The sequence below is a fragment of the Myotis myotis genome, unplaced genomic scaffold, assembly GCF_014108235.1.
Source record: "Myotis myotis isolate mMyoMyo1 unplaced genomic scaffold, mMyoMyo1.p scaffold_m19_p_11, whole genome shotgun sequence".
Lineage (NCBI taxonomy): Eukaryota > Metazoa > Chordata > Mammalia > Chiroptera > Vespertilionidae > Myotis > Myotis myotis.
In genome coordinates, this window is record NW_023416315.1 from 63210058 (window position 1) to 63228685 (window position 18628).

At 56.4% G+C, this 18628-nt stretch overlaps 3 protein-coding genes across 7 annotated transcripts in view; all 3 read right to left on the reverse strand.

Moving 5' to 3' along the window:
• Window positions 1–730: 730 nt before the first annotated feature.
• On the reverse strand, window positions 731–3380 carry ATP6V1FNB (ATP6V1F neighbor). 2 transcript variants are annotated; one of them, XM_036328756.1, is made up of 2 exons: window positions 2546–3380; window positions 731–870 (listed from the first exon to the last, which is right to left on the reverse strand). In XM_036328756.1, the coding sequence occupies exons 1-2, from the start codon at window positions 2964–2966 to the stop codon at window positions 761–763; spliced, it is 531 nt and encodes a 176-aa protein (XP_036184649.1). In that variant the 5' UTR covers window positions 2967–3380; the 3' UTR covers window positions 731–760. The 2 variants fall into 2 exon arrangements, with proteins under 2 accessions (XP_036184649.1, XP_036184651.1); XM_036328758.1 differs by lacking the exon at window positions 731–870 and adding an exon at window positions 982–1112.
• Window positions 3381–3516: 136 nt separating this feature from the next.
• ATP6V1F (ATPase H+ transporting V1 subunit F) lies at window positions 3517–6894 on the reverse strand. 3 transcript variants are annotated; one of them, XM_036328755.1, is made up of 3 exons: window positions 6633–6881; window positions 4128–4201; window positions 3517–3992 (listed from the first exon to the last, which is right to left on the reverse strand). In XM_036328755.1, the coding sequence occupies exons 1-3, from the start codon at window positions 6788–6790 to the stop codon at window positions 3781–3783; spliced, it is 444 nt and encodes a 147-aa protein (XP_036184648.1). In that variant the 5' UTR covers window positions 6791–6881; the 3' UTR covers window positions 3517–3780. The 3 variants fall into 3 exon arrangements, with proteins under 3 accessions (XP_036184648.1, XP_036184647.1, XP_036184646.1); XM_036328754.1 differs by lacking the exon at window positions 4128–4201 and having other exon boundaries at window positions 3517–3982; window positions 6633–6870; XM_036328753.1 differs by lacking the exons at window positions 3517–3992; window positions 4128–4201 and adding an exon at window positions 5288–6176 and having other exon boundaries at window positions 6633–6894.
• A 3621-nt stretch (window positions 6895–10515) lies between these two features.
• Window positions 10516–18628, reverse strand: part of FLNC (filamin C) — a 28150-nt gene continuing 20037 nt past the window's right edge. For both annotated transcript variants that reach the window (XM_036328759.1, XM_036328760.1), the window contains 16 exons: window positions 18311–18451; window positions 17917–18045; window positions 17649–17822; window positions 16596–16757; window positions 16300–16503; window positions 15740–15892; window positions 15529–15651; window positions 15146–15388; window positions 14714–14983; window positions 14478–14615; window positions 14079–14194; window positions 13258–13390; window positions 12987–13163; window positions 12583–12801; window positions 11517–11726; window positions 10516–11399 (listed from right to left, as the gene is read on the reverse strand). In XM_036328759.1, the coding sequence (XP_036184652.1) occupies window positions 11212–11399; window positions 11517–11726; window positions 12583–12801; window positions 12987–13163; window positions 13258–13390; window positions 14079–14194; window positions 14478–14615; window positions 14714–14983; window positions 15146–15388; window positions 15529–15651; window positions 15740–15892; window positions 16300–16503; window positions 16596–16757; window positions 17649–17822; window positions 17917–18045; window positions 18311–18451 (2780 nt within the window). In that variant the 3' untranslated portion in view covers window positions 10516–11211. The remainder of the gene's footprint in view (window positions 11400–11516; window positions 11727–12582; window positions 12802–12986; window positions 13164–13257; window positions 13391–14078; window positions 14195–14477; window positions 14616–14713; window positions 14984–15145; window positions 15389–15528; window positions 15652–15739; window positions 15893–16299; window positions 16504–16595; window positions 16758–17648; window positions 17823–17916; window positions 18046–18310; window positions 18452–18628) is intronic.

Genomic DNA, 18628 nt, shown 5'->3' on the forward strand with positions numbered 1-18628 from the left:
TACATCCTGCGCGGGAGGGCCCGCTGATGGGCTGGGCACGGAAGGCGGCTCTCCCTCCAGGTCCTGGAACCTCTCCCTCCATCGCCAGGAACCGCCACTGCCGGGTGCACCCCCCTGGGGCCCCCACCCCGTCCAGCTCAGCTCCCACCACAGGCAAGATCCCCGGGAGAAGACAGGGATGGGGGGTGGGGGCCCACCTGGGTCCCTTCGAAGTGCCCCGGAGCTGCCACCCACACAGCTGGGGCATGGTGATGGGGCAGGGTAATGGCGGCGGGGGTCTGCCCTGGTGCTGCGCCCTGCTGGCTCCATTGAGCTGTGGGCTGGGGTACACTGGCGCTCAGCGCTTGGCACCACACAGGACAAGGCGGGCAGCGGCGTGCCCTGCGGGTGCAGCTGGGCCCTCGGAGCCAGGTGAGGGGGCAGGGAGAGGCTTGTGGGGTAGCAGGGTGGCGGTCCCCTTTCCCGGGCATCTGGGGTAACAGGCCACTCTCCACAGGAACACAGAACTTCCAGCAGCTACTCTGCCCCCTGGCGCTGAGGAGCCTGCGCCCGGAGGGTAGCGGTCACCCCCTCTAACCACTGCTGAGCCTTCAAAGGGACGATGAAAGAGGTGGAGGAGAAGGAAAAACAGGAGGGCAGCCTGCAGATGAGAGGTAGTTTCAGAAGGCCCAGAACCAGCCTCAGAGCGGGAGAGCCCGACTCACACACCGCCAGGTGGCGCGTGACCTCCTCCAGCGCCAAGCACACTGCCTGGCCCAGGTCAGAGGACCAGGTCCCGGGGGTCCAGCGAGGAGAAGGCCCCGTTCTTGCGGAAGAACGAGTCAACGCGGCACATCTTGGTGGAGGCCATTTCTTGCTTCAGTGTGGGGCCTGGGAAAAGATGTCAGAGCCAGGAATGGGTTCCAGGGAAAGGAACTCGCAGAACATGGCAGCTCTGCCTACCCAGCCTTAGGAACCTGACCTTATTGTATCCACTTTGTAAGCGCGAATAAATAAAAAGTGCTTCGGCCCTAGCCGGGTAGGCTCAGTGGGTAAAGTGTCGGCCTGCGGACTGAAGGATCCCAGGTTCGATTCCAGTCAAGGGCACATGCCTGGGCTGCGTGCTTGATCCCCTGTGGGGGTTGTGCAGGAGGCAGCCAATCAATGATTCTCTCTCATCACTGATGTTTCTCTCTCCCCCTCCCTTCCTCTCTGAAGTCAATAAAAATATATTATAAATAAATAAATAGTGCTTCTGAATGGGGGCCACGGGGGAAATGGAGTGGGCTGGTGGCGGATCAGCAGAGATGGCAGAATGCCATTCCGCTGTGTGCTATCATTGCCCCCAGCCTCAGAATCCTCCAGGAAAAGGGTGGCAGGACCCCGCCCTGCTCACAGGGACAAAGCTAGACTTCTCTAGGACAGCTGGGGCTTTTTTCTACCTCCTGCGCTGGTTGGAAACTGCTCCCTTTACTTCCCTTTTAGGGCTCTGGGGAAAGAGGGGAGACTTTTTAGGCAAACTTTAAACGGTGTGTATCCCCAACCAACCATCCCCTGTTCTGCACAGGCACTAGAGCAGCTGGAGACACATAACTTAGTTCATTTGAAACTCATGACCGCAGAGAGCAAAGGGACACAGCATCACCCAGCAATCCTGCACCAGCCCCTGGCATGCTCCTTCCCCACACCTTAACTCTTCATTTCAAACTACATCACAACCTCCGCTCCTCCCCCCACTGATGACCTTGACTCAGCCTCCAGGAAAAAGTGAACTCAGTGCAGAGGGACACCCACACCATCTCCCTCCCCCTGTGCCCCCTGCCTCTCCTCCTGTCAGACCCCAGAATCTGGAGTTCCCTGGGCGAGCTCACCCCATCTCAGGGTTTTAAAGAGCACCTATTTTCTGATGACTCCAAATTCACATCTTCAGCTCTCACCTGGCTCCAGAGGGCAACTCCCACACCCAGCCTCACGGACCTCCCGCACGTGGCCAGCGCTGACCTGTCTTCACACACCCTCCAGTCCTGCTCCTCTCCTAGCGGCTTCAGCCAAACACCTGGCTGTCATCAGTGCATTCTTTTCTCTCATTCAATCCATCCGAAAGTTTCATGTATTCTTCCTCCAAAACTGAATATATTTCAGTTCTGCTAACTGCCCTGGCCCGAGCTGTCATCTCTTGCCAGGAAAGCTCAAAGTAGCTGCCTAACTCATCTGCCAATCTACACTTTCCCCTGGAAAAGCCATTGCATACAGTTAAAGAGTGATTTTTAAAAATAAATCCATGCACTTACCTGCTTAAAACCCTCCCCTGACTTCCCCTCACACTTGGAATACATCCCAAACTCCTCTTTGTCATTTAGGCGCCCAGCCAGGCATGTCCTCACAATCCCATCTAAAGCAGCACACACCCCGTCACTCCCTGGTCCCACCGGGACCACCTCCTGCTCATTTTCTTGCTCTTGTGGACGCCCCAGAAAGGAGTGTCCATGTGCCTAGTGCCCAGCACGCTGCCTGGCTCCCGACAGGTGCCTGTTTGTGAGGGAGTTTCTAGAAGGTCGGGGCTCACCCAGCTGCCAGCCGTATGTGAAGTTGGTGGTGATGGGGAAGAGGTAGCGCTTCTCTGGCACGTCCAGTTTTCGGGCGCTGAGATAGCACCAGCGGCCCTGGGAGTCGTGGGAGACGCCTTCATACAGCAGGGCCCGAGTGGCAGGCAGCACTGGGTACATTTCTGACTGCTGGGGAGCCTCCAGGGCAGGGCAGGGGACTCTGGAAGGGACTGCTTTGGGGGCAGGTGGGGGTGAGAGTGGGGCTTTGGGGTACAGGGTGGGCAGTTTGAGGGGTAGACGGTTTGCAGCCATAGCCTTCTGCTTGGCCTTCACCATCGACCCATACTTGAGGTGCCATTCACACCGCAACTTCTGCTCCCTCATAAGTTCCTCCTTCCAGAAGTTCTGCTGCACAGAATCTATGTTGAGTCGCCGCGACATGGTGGCAAGAGGAGAGGTACCAGGGTGAGTGCAGCTGAGGGGAGAGCACAGCAAACAGAGTCCTTTTGACAGCAGGTGGCTGGCCCGGGACAGTCACCAGGCAACCAAGCCTCACCTCACACAGGGCCAGGGTTCTACCTGCCATGCCCTCAGCAGACCTCACATGCCTCGCTCCCTGGGGCAGCCTCGGGCCAGGCCCTCTGGCTAAGAGCCTTGATCCCCAAACCTTCTGCAGGACCCAGGCCCAGGCTAGCATTCCAGGCTTCCAGGTTTCCTGTGCTTTCTGCTTCCAGCTCTTGGGTCAGGTCCCCCCAGCCAATAGACTAAAGTTGGGGAGCCAGGGGTCTGGGCTCATCTCCTCCCATCCTCCCTGCCAGAGCTGGTCATCTTTGATTCCGAGGACCAGTCTTTGAGTTATGGCCTCCTGGCACAACCTTCCTTATCCAACTTCTCTCTGCTTTGATCTCTGGCAGAACCTTTTCCAGCCCTGCCCATCTAATCCCTCCACGAGCATCATCCCACGTGTATCCTTTCTGGCATCCAGACTTGGTTTGGAGAGAACATTATTTTAATTTAACATCAACAATGACACTGTAACAGCACAGGGGAGAGGTAGTGGAGAGAGAAGACAATCAGGTTTCCTGTTCCCTAACAACCAGCCTTAATTTTACTGACAGAGCCCCAGCAACGTGGAAGCACCTCATTTAGCCTCTCAATGGAGTGGGAAAGGGCAGGGAATCGGAAATCAGAGGCTCAAAACTTAGAGAGGGGCTGATGGCAAGCAGGGAGAGGTAGCAGGGGAGTGGGGAGAGCCTTAGCGCAGGTCTTCGGCCGTGAACATGCCCCTGGCCCTGCGTAGGATGGAGTCCTTGGCGGCATCGTAGGGGTGCTCCTTGGATGGGATCTCAAGAACGGCCGGAATGGAGCGCTGGTGGGCGTCAAGCGCATGCCGCACCATCTCTGCGATGTACTGGTTGATGAGGATGATACCGATGTCATCCCGGTTTAGAAACTGCCTGTTGGGAGAGATGAGAAGGGAGTCCAGGGCAGCCTACTCCGAGTTGGTGGGCTCGGCTGCAAGGGGGTATGGGCTTCTTCCAGGGAGCACAGAAGACAAGGGTAAAGGTTGCTACACTAAACTCTCCATCCTCTCCGGAATGTTTTCATTCAGAAGCTGAGGGTCATGGTGGTCAGGGCTGGCTTCTGCCTCCCCTGCTGAGAAGGCTCCAAGTGCCCTGGCCATGCAGGTTCGGTGCAGTGTATCCGCGTGCTGCCTTGTGTAAGAGGGAGGGGATAATAGACGTGCCTGCCCCTTTGCGCTCGCAAAGAAAAAGCGGGGAGCAGCTCAGCGGGTATGCACAGGGGTAATGAGGTAGAAAAGGACAGGGATGAGAATGAGACTTCGTAATGTGTATACCTTTTAAGTATTAATTTGCAAACCGCATGGACAATTAACTTTTCAAAGTAAAACAAATTAAACTTTTAAAAAGGGGGTTGATAAGACCACTCAAGGCCTCAAGGCCTATGCTGATGCGGGCAGGGATGGATCATTGGGGAAGTTGGGCATGAGCCAGGAACACCGCGTAGTAAGAGGAAGATGAGTTGCCGAAACCGGTTTGGCTCAGTGGATAGAGCGTCGGCCTGCGGACTGAAGGGTCCCAGGTTCGATTCCGGTCAAGGGCATGTACCTGGGTTGCGGGCACGTCCCCAGTAGGGGATGTGCAGGAGGCAGCTGGTCGATGTTTCTCTCTCATCGATGTTTCTAACTCTCTATCTCTCTCCCTTCCTCTCTGTGGAAAATCAATAAAATATATTTAAAAAAAAAAAAAAAAAAGAGGAAGATGAGTCATGAAGGAATCACACTTTCCACACAGAGGGAACCTGACACTGGGACCTTCCTTTCTTGTGATCACCCACCTATTCATTCATTAATTTCTCCATTAAAACAATTTACTTGTATTATAAAGTTGTACACCTGAAATTTTTATCATGTTATTAACCAATGTTACCCCAATAAATTTAACATTAATAATTTAAAAAAACGATTTACACCAAGCAGTGTGGCTCAGTGGACTGTCATTCCATGCACCAAGAGGTCACACATGTTCCCAGTAGGGGGTGTGCAGGAGGCAGCCAATGGACGTTTCTCTTTCATGGATGTTTCTCTCTCTCCAACTCTCATCCTCTCTCTCTAAAAACAATAAAAAAATATTTTTAAAAAATAAAATAGCCTGGCCAGCGTGGCTCAGTGTTCGATTCCCAGTCTGGGCACATGCCCGGGGTTGCAGGCGTGGTCCCCAGTGTGGGGTGTGCAGGAGGCTGTTGATCGATGATTCTCTCTCATCATTGATGTTTCTATGTCTCTCTCCCTCTCCCTCTCGGATATCTATATCTATATATAAAATAAAGAAAATTTTAAAACTACCGACTAAGCACCTACTCTGCGCCAGACCCTAGGGCAGTGATGGGAAACCTATGACACACGTGTCAGAGGTGACACGCGAACTCATTTTTTTGGTTGATTTTTCTTTGTTAAATGGCATTTAAATATATAAAATAAATATCAAAAATATAAGCCTTTGTTTTACTATGGTTGCAAATATCAAAAAATGTCTATATGTGACATGGCACCAGCGCCGAGCTCAAACGGTTCGCCATCACTGCCCTAGGGTAAGTTAGACTTGATCTCTGAGGTCCCTTTTGGTTGAAAAAAAAAAAAAAAATGGCAAGTTCCTGAGGCAAAATGTGTCCTCCCAGGACAACTTGGGTCACTCCCAGGCAACAGGAACCAGTCCCAACTGGCAGCTCAGGACTGGGCTGTTTAGGGCAAAACAGGTGGGCGTGCTTTGCTCCTGGGACCTGGGAACCAAGACAGGGGCCCAGGGAAGGGGTGAAGGGAAGCACAGGGGCCTCCTCAGCTCTGGTCCCCGGGACACGGCCTGAAGTTGGGGACATACCTGCAGAGGGGGGTCCCGGGACTTGACATGCTGCCCGCTGCGCTCAGGGCAACGGGAAGTCCCCAGGCAGGCCGGGGGGACAGCACAGGCTGACTGTGGACCCGGCTCAGGAGGCAGACAGGTTTGGGCGGGGCTCACAGGTCTACCCTGTCTCTCCCCCATCATGTACGTGGCTTTCGCAGGTGCCCTGTCATCTCTGAGCTTCCGTTTTCTCGCCCCTAAGGGGGCATCATGTCCTCGACCTTGCAGGGAGCTGGAAATATAAGCAAGCCCGAGCCCGAGGCTGCCTGGGTGTTCACCGGGGGTGCGGTTCCTTTAGGGGTCAACTCGCCAACCAGCCGAGCGCTGGCAATGCCCGCAGCCTGCTCCTGGGTGAACCCGCCAGGCCTGCAGAGGGGCTGAGCCCGGGAAGCGCCACCTCGGCGGGGTAGGTGGGACCGAGGGGCGGCGTCCGTCACGAGCTCCCTTCCCCTCCTTTCCTGACACACGGTCATGTGAGGTGGAGCCCGTGACCCCGACATAGCCCCCTCCCCCAAAGGGAATTTGGGGAGCGGAGGCCTCCACTCCGAAGGGTCGGCGGACCGATCTCTCTGACCCTCAGGCCTAAGCTTGGGCCTGGGTCGGGAAGCCCCGCGCCGCCGGCCCCGGCCGCCCCCGCCCTCCCCCCGGGCAGCAGAGGTTCCCTTTCAGGCCTCGCTGGCCACCGTACCGGAACGTGTCTTCGATCTCATTGACGGTGGTATCCTTCTCCACCACCAGGAAATTAGGGTGGCGGTTCTTGTTCAGCTCCCCGATGCCGCCCAGCAGGAAGCCCGTCACCGTGTCCTCATCTCCGATCACCGCAATGAGCTTCCCCCTCCCGGCCATCCTAGCAGACAGACCGCTCAGCCGCGAAAGCCTGGAGTCCCCGAGCCCCCGCCTCCACAGCGCACCGCCTACAGGTCGCACCCTCTAGGCATGCGCAGTCCCACCACCCCACCTCCCGGCACATGCGCATCTGCAGCCAAACGGCCTGAACTACCACGGCTGCGCCACAAAGAGGGGGCTTGAATCCCGAGACTACGATTCCCAGAAGTCCGCGCGGCACCAGGGATTGGCAAAGGACGTAAGGACGTAAGGACGTTCGATTGTTGGTTCAACGAAAGTGTGGGGCATATTGCTGTTAAGACTCTTAGAGATCTCCAAAGAAACGGTTCCTGTCCTCCAAGACAAGGTCTGGGTCTCCATCGTGTACATAGGCCACATAGTGAACAATGAGTACAGGTTGTTTAATTAGTAAAAGGGTGGCCTAGCCGGTTTTGCTCGGTGGATAGAGCGTCGCCCTGCGGACTCAAGGGTCCCGGGTTCGATTCCGGTCAAGGGCATGTACCTTGGCTGCAGGCACATCCCCAGTGGGGGGTGTGCAGGAGGCAGCTGATCGATGTTTCTCTCTCATCGATGTTTCTAAGTCTCTATCCTCTCCCTTCCTCTCTGTAAAAAAAAAAAAATCAATAAAAAATATTTTAAATAATAAAATAAAAGGGTGAACAAGTTAATGATGTTACTGTCTGGTGAGGTGCAGTCTAGTGAACAGGCCATTGCAAAGCAGTGTGTTAATTGCTAAAATGTGACAAGTACCTGGAAGTATCAGAGGTAACTAACCCATGGGAGCAGGGGGCGCTCAAAAGGTCGCCATTAGGATGAAGGGGATAGAAATTACTACAAGAGGGTGTTCTAGGAAAGAGGAACAGCCTGTGCAAAGGCTTAGGGCCTCCAATAAAAGATAAAAAATATGGACAAGCCCTAGCCGGTTTGGCCCAGTGGATAGAGCATCGGCCTGCGGACTCAAGGGTCCTGGGTTCAATTTTGGTCAAGGGCACATGCCCGGGTTGCAGGCTCCGTCCCCAGTAGGGGGCGTGCAGGAGGCAGCCGATCAATGATACCCTCTCATCATTGATGTTTCTATCTCTCTTCCTCTCCCTTCCTCTCTGAAATCAATAAAAACATATATTTTTAAAAAAGAATCTGGGCAGTTATCCTGAAACCTCTGAAGGATTTCAAGTGAGAAAATGATATTACCAGATATATGTTTTAGAGATAGCCTCGTGACCGTGCTGTGTGGAGACAAGATTGAAGGAGCAGAAACCATTGTGGTAAGAGCTGATGGTGGCCAGAACTCGGGTAGTGATCATAGGGAAGGAGGAGAAGCAGATGGAGTTGAGATATTTCAAGTCAGAATGGACAAAACTGGGTTTTGGGTTGGATGTGTTTGGGGAGTGAGAAACCCAGGGGACTTCCAGGCTTCTGGCCTGTGCATAGGAATAATATTCCTGAGTGAACTTTGTGAGATGAACATGCTGAAGAGGAGAAGTCCTCTCTTTCCTCCCCCCTTTTTCTTTTTTATAATTCTCACCTGGGGATATGTTTTTATTGATTTCTAGAGAGAAGGGGTTCAGAGAGAGAAGCATTGATGTTCGAGAAAAACTTAAATTGGTTGCCTTCTAAATGCACCCTGAGCAGGAATCGAACCCACAACTGTAGTGTAAGGGACGATGCTCCAACCAACTGAGCCACCCAACCAGGCCTTTCCTCGGCCCTTTTAACAAACAGGCGTCTGGCATGGAGCCTGGCATGGTGTTTGGAAGTTTAGAGCACTTAACATCCAGATTGTCTGGTCTACTGGTTATTTGTTTAGTAATAGGCTGGGGATTTGGAAACACCTGGTTTGAATCTCTGCCCTGCTACCTAGAAGTATGATTTTGGGTTCATAACCACCATTCTCAGGGCCTTGGTTTCTTCAGATAGCAGTATGCCCACCTCATAGGCTGTTAGGATTGAGATGGAGCCCATAAGTGCTCAGTACCCAGGGCTATCCTGTGGCTCAGAGAAAGCAGCTGGGCTGGATGTCTATAAACCCCTCAGTACGCAAAAGGAGGACAGCAGCTCATGCAGGAACACTCCCTCGTCTGGGGGTGAGGCGGAGGGAGAGGTTGGCGTGAGAAGCGGTGTGTGTGGAAACGTCTGACTCCGTGCCTGGCACAGAACTGGCCCTTAATGGCCAGGAGTGTGTGGGTCCTTAAGAGAGCAGATCCCACCTCAGTGGGTCTGTCAGATGAAGCATGGAGCCGGGCTGGTCACATTCATCTCACACTCCCTCACTCAACTGGCGTTGGCCGCGAAGAGGCTGCGGACACAAGATTGATAAAATACAATTTCTGTCTTCAAGGAGCTCCCTCAGGATTGAGAGGAGAGGGGAAAATGTCCCAGGCAGCGGGGCAGACACACAGAAAGAGGTTAGGGTGAATGAGGGAGGGCGAAGGAAAAGAAGAAACCTAAAGAGGAGCAAGGAGGCAGGCTACTGAGTGACAAGGTGAGGAGGGGGCTTTGGAGTTGACCCACCGGCATGTGCTGAAATGTCTAGGAATGGGTCTAAGAGTTGGGGAGTCTATTGCGTGAAATGCTTCTTTGCCCCCTGGCTACTCAGATGCTTGTTCATTTGTTCATTCATCACATCTGTCTGTGTCAGACCTGCCAGGGTCGGGGAGCTCAGTGTGGTGGGGAAGGTAGATACATGGCCACAGAGCAGATTGTGAATGCAGCTAGAGACATGTCCCAGGGAGAATGGGTGCTGGGAGCCTGTCCAGAAAAGCTTCCTGTTGGATAGGAAAATGAAGACGGTGGAGAGGCAAGGTTGTTTCCTGCCAGAGGCCCAAACTGCAGCATGGGGCCTGGGGAACTAGAGGCTGTGAAGAGGGGTTGAAGCTGGAGGGTGCAGTGGGGAATGAGCACAGTGCCTGACTCAGGGGGCTTCTGGAAGGAACGGGCAGGGAAGCTGGACCTGAACCTGGAGGCCTTGTTAGGGAGAATAGACCTTAGCTTGGAGGAGGAGGGAGTCGCAGAAGGGCCCTGAATGGGAGAGGGGCATAATCCCTTTAATGTGACCCCTCTGGCTGCAATGTGGAGAGCCGGTTGGAGGCAGCGGGTAGCATCAGGGAGACTACCAAAGAGGCTGGTAGCCCAGAGAGGCCAGTGAGAGGCTGGTGGGTCAGGGAGGCTAGTGAAAGGCTGTGGGCCAGGGAGAGGCTGTGGGCCAGGGAGGCCAATGAAAGGCTGGTGGGTCAGGGGAGCTAAGTTAAGAGGCTGGTTCAAGGGGAGGACCTGGCTGGAGTCCTGGGCTTTGCATATGGTTCTGCCTGCCTGCTGGATGAGGAGCATTCCTGTTTGAGTCAGTGCTCATGTTTTAAGGTCCTAATTTGGAGAACATCCTTGAGATCAGGGTGAATAGCAGTTGGCCTCCCAGCGGTCCCAGGACAGTCTTCTAGAACAGTGTCCACCTCCCTCTCCCACCCACCAGCTCTCCAGGAATCTGAGGACCGATCCCATATCCTTAACTACCCCCTCCCCCGTCCCTGGTTCTTTCTGCCAACATCCCAGACTTCACCAGATTGATGGCCCAGAAGGGTGGCCGCTGCCCCAGGCCCTTCCCCTGGGCCTGGGTCAGGCCTCCGGGGGACAGCCAGCTGGTCTCTGCCTCCCTGGGGCCTGAATTCGTGTCAGTGGGCCAGAAGTGGCCAGCATGGACAGCACTCGCACAGGGAACAAACAGCCGAGACTCTGCGATAGGCCGCACTTTATTTGGAGTTTTCCACCTAAGCGGCTCCCAGCTGAGCCACATGACATGTGCAAAAGTCCCCCAGAAAGCTGGGCCTCGCAGTGTGTAAAAAAGGCCCCCCATGGGGCAGAGCTGTGCAACCATAAAAAAAGAGAGAGAGAGAGAGAGAGAAATTGTCCCCCAGGAAGCCTGGCTGGGATACACATCGCCCTAAGCCAGGCCACGTGCCAACGCTGCCGCTGGCTCTGGGTCCTTTTTCTCCAATGATTGTGCTTCTTTTCCAAGTCCTTCACACTCTGGGGTTGTAGCCACCAGAGGGGCCAGACGCACTCCTCAGTGCAAGGAGGCCTGGCCAGCAGTGAGGTTTGAGGGTGCCCTCTCTCACACATGCAGACACCCCCAAACATGTATTCCCCCACTGGCCTCAGACCCACTAGAAAACTCAGGCTTCTCTGAACCCCCAGTCTGCCCTCATGTCACATTCAAGGGGAGGGATACTGTCCTGAGACAGACAAGGCCTCCAGCCCCTGGGGGCTCAGCGGGCTGGAGAGGCAGTGCCATCATTTCACACCTCAAGGCAGGTGTTTGTGGTGTCTGATTGTGCACGTGTGCTGGGTGTGACCCATTTGTGTGTGTGTATGTGAGTGTGTGTCTGGCCAGAGGTGAGGGCTGAGGCTGGGGGAGGCACGTCTGTGATTCAGGGCACATTGACTTTGAAGGGGCTTCCGGGGACACTTTCGTCGCCCCACTTGACAATGAGGATGTAGTCCCCTTTCTCCTTGACGGTGTAGGTGACGTTGTATACCCGGTTGCCCATGTGCTTCACGTATACCTCCTCACAGGGGGTCTTGGGCCCATGCACGCCCACCATCATCATGTTGGTGCCTGGAGAGGGAGGCAGGAAGGATGGGCTCACACCCGGGACCCTTGTCCACAGCAGCCCCGCTCCCCCATTCCTGCCCCGTCACCCACGCTGGGAGACCCCATTTCCCCCCAGCATGCCTGCTTTGCTGCAGTCCACGGTGAAGGAGTTCTTCTGGCCCACAAAGGCCTGGGACAGCCCGGGGCCCCGTGTCACCACCTTGCTGGCGTCCGAGGAGAACTTGGGGATGGAGCTGTAGCTGGAGCCCCGGCTGGAGGACGACTTGGTCACCGTTTCCACCAGAACCGTGGATGTTTCGTGAAGGCTGTGGCCTCCAGACAGCCGGGGACCTGAGGGCAGAGCGGGACAGCCGTGAGAGTTCAGAGGCCTGCCCTTCTCCAGGCAGCAGGCCCGCGGCCGGCACTGGCCACCCGTGGGACTCAGGGTCATGGCCACACTCCTTTCCTCGGCTGCAGCACCCTGGGAGCAACCACCCATTACAGGGGAGCTGGGCTCTGGGTGCCGTGGCAGGTGTACCCCGAGGGCTGGGCCTCTGGGGGCTCCGTGCCTTGCCCTTCTGGGCTTTGTCTGGGGACTCAAGTCACAGGGTCAGAGTCTTGCTCTGAAAAGGAACACGTAGCTTCCAAAAGGAGAGCTTGCTAAATATTTGCTGAGCTCTATGTTTTTTTTTATTTTTTAATATATGTTTCTATTGATTTCACAGAAAGACAAAAACATCAAATGATGAGAGAGAATCACTGATCGGCTGCCTCCTGCACGCCCCCTACTGGGGATCTAGTCTGCAACCCAGACATGTGCCCTGACCAGGAATCGAATCGAACCATCCTGGTTCATAGGTCGGCACTCAACCACTGAGCAACACTGGCTGGGCTCTTGAGTTTTTTGAAGTCAGGAGGGAAGAAAGTTATTGTGTGGGGAGAGATTAAACCAGTGATGGGCAACAATAAAGAGGAAGGATTTGATTTTTAACAATGATTCTATAGACTCCACATGGAGAAAATGGAGAATGGTGTGCTGTGTAAAGCCAGGCCCCTCTTCTTCCTGGTAACCTTATCGTGGTGTTTGGGGCAGACTATGACCCTGATGTGAATGGCCACTGGAGCCATCCAGGGTGGGCTGGGCTGCAGTTTGGGCTGGAGGGACCTCCCCTCCCCTCCCCTCCCCTCCCCTCCCCAGAGCACTCACCTGTGACTTTGGCCTTGAAGGGGCTGCCCACAATGTGCTGGGGACCACCGTATTTGATGGCAATGAGGTAGTTGCCAGGGGCCATGGGAGTGTAAGTGACCACGTGACCCTCAGGACACTCCCGACAGTCCAGCTGCACCTTGGAGGGGCCGTCAATGGTGACAGACAAAGCACCCGAGCCCGCATTCATTGTGTTGACGATGAACTCCGATGAAACACCTGGGGGCCAGGGGTAGCCAGGCTGTAAGCAGGGAGGCCTTGGGGCCCAGAGCTGGGACGGGCCCCACCCCAGGCTCCCCAGAACAGGCCTCATTAGCACTGCCCCCGTGTCAGGGCAGGACAATATGGAACTAGAGGCTGAGCCCCTCAATATTCACCCTTCCGCCCCAGCCCCAGGGACTCACCTGTGGTGCCTCCTTCAAGCCCAGGCCCATAGGCTGACACCAAGCCCGGGTCCCCCGCCTGGCTCTGCTCCCCAACACGGATCTTGAAGGGACTGCCAGGGATGTGTGCGCCATTGAACTTGACATCGATGGAGTGGACACCATTCTCGTGGGGGATGAAGCGGATGGTGTGCTTGTCTGTGGGCAGAGGGTTAGTGGGTGAGCATTTGTTCTCCCCTTCTCCCCAGAAGGTCCTGGCCTGGCAGGAGTGGCGAGGGCAGGGCCGGCTCACCGCTGTCGAGCTCAGAGACGTAGCACTCCTCCACCGCCCCCGAGGGCGTGTGCACCTTGGCATCGATCACGCCCCGAGCACCATTCAGCTGCACCGCAAAGGACGCTGGCTGGTTCACCTTGAGCCCTGTCTCCTGCAGAGACCACAGAGGATGCTCAGACTCCTGGGAGGGCCTGGCGTGCTCCTCTGCAGCCTGGCACTGCTCTCACTATGCCCTGGTCCAGAGGCTCCCACCTGCCATCCCAGCCAGGCCCCTGCTGCTGGCCCAGCTCAGGGAGGCTCTCAATAAAGCTGAGATGGGAGGCAGGGGCATCTGTGTCCTCAGATCCACCTGCTAGGAGCTGGGGCCACCTGGCTGTGCTGGGCACAGTAGAGGGTGAGAGGTGATGTGCCCTGTCCTGGCTGACGGGGTAAGACCCAGACCTCTAAAGTGGGCCTGATGGCACAGAAGCCAGTGCTGTGTGGACTGTGAGTACTCAGTAGCTCAGATGATGAAACAGAGTGAGCTGGACGAGCCTGAGGTCCCTCCCCGGAGGAGGTGGGCCAATCGGAAGGTGAAGATGAGCCGTGGGGTGGGACATGGAGTCCAGTTCTACAGGGAGCCATGAGGAGAGGCACAGGGGCTCCTGAAGAGTAAGTACCCTTAGCGGCAACTACAAGAGGGCCTGGAACCCCCTGTTGTACAGACTGGGAGAGAGGGAATGCCTGTCTGGCTCATCCAGGCCAGTGCTCTGCTGCTAAAGCCCTGGCCACGTGGGCCCCCACACTTGACTCCTGCCCATCTCTCAGGGTGGCAGAGGGCCCCACCCCTGGACACACACCTGGAGGCTGGTGACGGTGAGGCGTCGAGCGTCATCCGACAGGGAGGCCACGGGCACCACAAAGGGGCTATCTGGGATGTGCTCATCGTTGAACTTGATGGAGACCTCATAGTCACCTGGGGAGGGGAAGCTCGTCAGCACAGGCCCCAGAATCGGCAACAGGGGAGGAGCCACCCCAGCCTCATCCCAGGACAGGCTTTTGGGTCAGGGCTGAGCTCTGGAGACAGACACGCATTCCCAGGGGTATGGGATGGAGGGAGGTGAAGGGGGTGGGGCGGGGAGAGCCAGGGGTGCAGGCGAAGAGTCAGTTCTGTAGCCCAACCATCTGCCTGATCAGTGAGCAGAAGCTCAGTCTGAGAGGTCAGGCAGGCCCAGCCCCCAACCATCGTGGGCACCCACCTGGTTCTTGGACAACATAGGAGACTCCGCAGGAACCATCTTTGCGGTCCTCAAATGCAATCTCGGCCTTGCTGGGACCCTCCACCGCAATGGACAGGCCCCCGGCGCCTGCTTCTCGGGTCCAGATGCTGAACTCCGCTGGAGGTGGAAGCAGGGCAGGAGTGGCCCGTCAGCACCATCACCCATCCTGCCGGCTGCCCTGCCCCCGTCTCCCCTCCTGGCCACCTGCCCCTCACCTGGCACGCTGGCCACTCCTCGCTCCAGCCCAGTGCCTCCGGCTCGCACCTTATGGGCACCACCTTCACCCAGTGGCCCCACAGTGAACTGAAAGGGGCTGCCGGGCACGTGCTGGCCGCGGTACTTGACGGTGACTGTGTGGGGCCCCATCTCCTGGGGCACGAAGCGCACGCTGTATGCGCTGTTCTCCCCCTCGACGATCTCTGCGGCTTCTATCTTCCCGGAAGGGCTGGTCACCTGTGCCGTCATGTCCTGAGAGCTGGCCTCACCTGCAGAGGCGGGGATGGTCAGAGCGACACGGGCTGCTCCTGGCCCTGGATCTGCCCGCCCTCCTCAGTAAGACCCCCTCCTCCACTCAGACCAGCCCTGGCTGGCCGGCCACACCCCTCTGGTCCCCAGGGACAAAGGCCCGGCCTCCCAGGCCTGCTCACCCTCCTGCTGCCTGGTGACGCTGCCAAAGGAGCCCAGACGCTCCCGGCCCAGGAAGTCCCCGAAGACGGCAGGGAAGGGGTCTCCACCGACTTGGGTGGACTCCTCCACCCGCACCTCACGCTTCGTCTCCCCACCCCGCGTCTTGCTGATTTCCGTGCGCTCGGTGCGGGTGTACGTGTGGCTGCTGCGTGTGAAGGTGCGTGTCAGGCGCTCCTGGGCAGACACCATCTGGAACCAGTTCCCTGTGGGACATACGGGGGGGGGGGGGGGGAGTGAAAATGAGCAAGCCGGACAAAGAGCCCTCGGAGCAGGCTCTAGGCCCAAAGGCCCTCCCCACCACCCTGCCCTGCCCGGCCCAGGCTCCTCTGGGCTCACACCTCACCTGGGATCTTGAGGTTGAGGTCACAGGTGCTGCCGATGCTGGCGATGGAAGGCGCCTGCCTGCGCCGGGTGATGCTTTCCTTCATGCGACCCTCACCGGTGACCTTCACTGTGAAGGGGCTTCCTGCAGGGGGAGAGATGGTCAGGCAGCTCAGACCACCTGCCATGGGCCTCCTGGCCTCTCACCACCCAGCCGCAACCCAGAGCCTTACCAGGCACGTGCTTGTCTGCAAACTTGATGTTGATGATGTAGGTGCCGGGCTCAGTGGGGCAGTAGGTGACTTTGCATGTGCCGTCCTCCATGTCTTCACAGTTGATGTCCACCTTGCTGGGGCCTTCAATACTCAGCCCCAGGCCCCCATAACCTGGTGGGAAACGAGACATGTCTCCCTCAGTCCCTACTCTGCTCTCCCCTCTCCAAACCGCAGGCTCCATCTGGAATGGGCACCCAAGGTGTGTAGTCACCACTAAGAAAAGATGGTGCAGTGTCGGGGAGGGGGAGCCAGGCACTGACCCAGAGGGTCTGGAAAATTCCCTAAGGGAGGCCACTTGGGTTCCAGTAAGCAAGGGGGAGACAGACTCCTGACAGCTGAGCTTTCTCTCAAACATGAGAGAACTGAGATGAGGGCATTCACTTCCCCCTAATTAGGTCCCAGAACATGAATCCCAACAGCGACTGGGCCAGGAAGTTCAGGGAGGAGGGTGTGGCCAAGGGGGCGCTGGGCAGGAAAGAAGGACAAGTCCTTACTGGAGGGGTCTCTAGGGCAAGCACCTGCATTACGCGTGTCCACGATGAACTCGGCCACCTGGAAGGTGTGTCCCTCGGAGAGGCCCTTGCCCCAGACCCGCACCTTGCTAGCGTCCCCGATCTCAGACGGCCCCACCAGGATCTTGAAGGGGCTGTTGGTGACGTGCTTGCCACTCTTGCGCACACTCACCACGTGCTCCCCAACCTCCTTGGGGGTGAAGGAGATGCCTGTGGAGAGGTGGGGGTCAGACATGGAGCCCTGGCCCCGGCCCCACTCAGGCCTCTTCCTCCCGAAGCCCCTTCCATGGCCGTGCACTCACCAATGTGCCGGTTGGGCAGGCGCTTCAGCAGGCAGGGCTCCTCGTTGCCTGAGGGGGCACGGATGCTGGCGGTCAGCTGGCTCAGGTCACTCTCGGTGATCTTCAGCGACACGTCCGTGGAGGTGCCCACGTTCAGCTGTGACGTCCTCATGGAGTCATCGCCTGGTGGTGGAGTTGGGGTGTCAGGCAGTTGTGACTCCAGGCAGGCCCTGCCTTCATGGGGCTCAGGAGACCTCCTAGCACATCCCACTGACTCAACAGACTGGGGATTCCTCACATGCGGAGACGCCCAAGGCGTGGACGAGCTCAGTCTTCATTCAGACATTAGCAGCCAAAGAGTATGGACAGGGCCTGCACCCCAACAGCCCTGAATGGGTTAAATCCCTAATTTGTGTATTTTTATCCTGAGTCACGTGGTTTCCTACACCGGACCAGACAACACAAACCCTTTACTCTCTATGTGGCTCTGATCAAGTTGCTTACCTCTCTGGGCTTCCTGGTTTCCTCATCTATCAAAAGGGATTATCAATACCCTAACCTCAAAAGAATTACTTCAGCCAAAACCGGTTTGGCTCAGTGGATAGAGTGTCGGCCTGCGGACTGAAGGGTCCCAGGTTCGATTCCGGTCAAGGGCATGTACCTGGGTTGCGGGCACATCCCCAGTGGGAGATGTGCAGGAGGCAGCTGATCGATGTATCTCTCTCATCGATGTTTCTGGCTATCTCTCTCCCTTCCTCTCTGTAAAAAATCAATAAAATATATTTGAAAAAAAACAAAACAAAAAACAAACAAAAAACCTGACAATAGTCATCAATTTAAAAAAAAAAAAAAGAATTACTTCAAAGACTAAATGTGATGATGTGTTTTAAAGTATGGGAGTGGTTGGCTGTTTCTTACTTGCTATAGAGGATAGAATTCCTTGCATTTGTCCAAAAATGACCCCTTCCACCTTGTAGGGCGCTATTCTAAAGCCCAGTGACTTGAACATGCTGAGCTTGCATGTCTGTTGTGTGTCTGGTGTGTGTCAGGCATCTGTGTCCACACGTCCCCCACCTGTGATCTTGGCTGTGAAGGGGCTCCCTGGGATGTGCTTGTCGTCGAAGCGCACAATGATGCTGTAGTCTCCTGGTGCTGTGGGGAGGTAGGACACGGTGCAGGTGCCGTCCTTGTTGTCCTTGCAGGTGATCTCTGCCTTGGATGGGCCCTCCACGGCCAGGGACAGACCCCCTGTAGGCAAAGGCAGGGCTGAGATCAGAGGTCCTGTCCTCACCCCTGCACCTGGCTGGCTCCCACCCAGCCCCCTGCCCGTAGCTCCCCTCACCTTCCCCAGCATCTTTGGTGACAATGGTGAAGGTGGCCGGCTTGTTGACCATGCCATGGCTTAGGCCAGGCCCATAGGCGCTGACATGGCGGCTATTGATGGCATCCACGTAGAACTGCAGGGGGCTCCCTGGGATGGACAGAGAAGGGGGCTGGGTTAGTAGCGAGGACAGTGGCTGCCTGAGCCCATCTCAGGCCCCAGCACCATCCAGCAGCCTCCCTACTGAGCATCTTTGCCACTAGTGCAAGGCTGCCTCCCAACAGGCTATCGGCCTCCCCAGGGCCTCCCAGGGTATCTGCACACAGTAGGCACTTAATAAATGTTTGTTGAAAGAAGGCATGCAAGAATGACATTACTGTGTGCTCTCAGTCCAGCCCGGCCCAGCCTGACTCACCGGGGATGTGGTTGCCATCATACTTGATCCCCATCTGGTGCAGGCCTTTCTCTGTGGGCGCGTATCTCACCGTGATGGTACCGTCCTTGTTGTCGGTGATGTTGGGCCGGGCAGTCTTCCCAGAGGGCATCCGCACCTCCCCTGCCAAGCAGACCCAGTTATGTAGGGGACCTCAGCTTCCCTGACCACCACCCCCCTGCTGTCCCTGTTCCTGTGTGGTTGTGCTTCTTTCTACCCTAGAGGTTAGGCACCAGCCTGGGGCAGCGGGATGGACCCTGAACTGGGAGGCAGATGCCTTCAGTTTGAGTTTCATCTCTG

What these genes read in the sequence shown, in the direction of transcription:
- ATP6V1F (XM_036328753.1), bottom strand. Translation starts at nt 6,790, where the DNA reads ATGGCCGGGAGGGGGAAGCTCATTGCGGTGATCGGAGATGAGGACACG. An exon ending in GAGATCGAAGACACGTTCCG is followed by an intron (nt 6,177 to 6,632) that starts GTACGGTGGCCA and finishes TTATATTTCCAG; the next exon opens with CTCCCTGCAAGGTCGAGGAC.
- ATP6V1FNB (XM_036328756.1), bottom strand. Translation starts at nt 2,966, where the DNA reads ATGTCGCGGCGACTCAACATAGATTCTGTGCAGCAGAACTTCTGGAAG. An exon ending in CACATACGGCTGGCAGCTGG is followed by an intron (nt 871 to 2,545) that starts GTGAGCCCCGAC and finishes ATCTTTTCCCAG; the next exon opens with GCCCCACACTGAAGCAAGAA.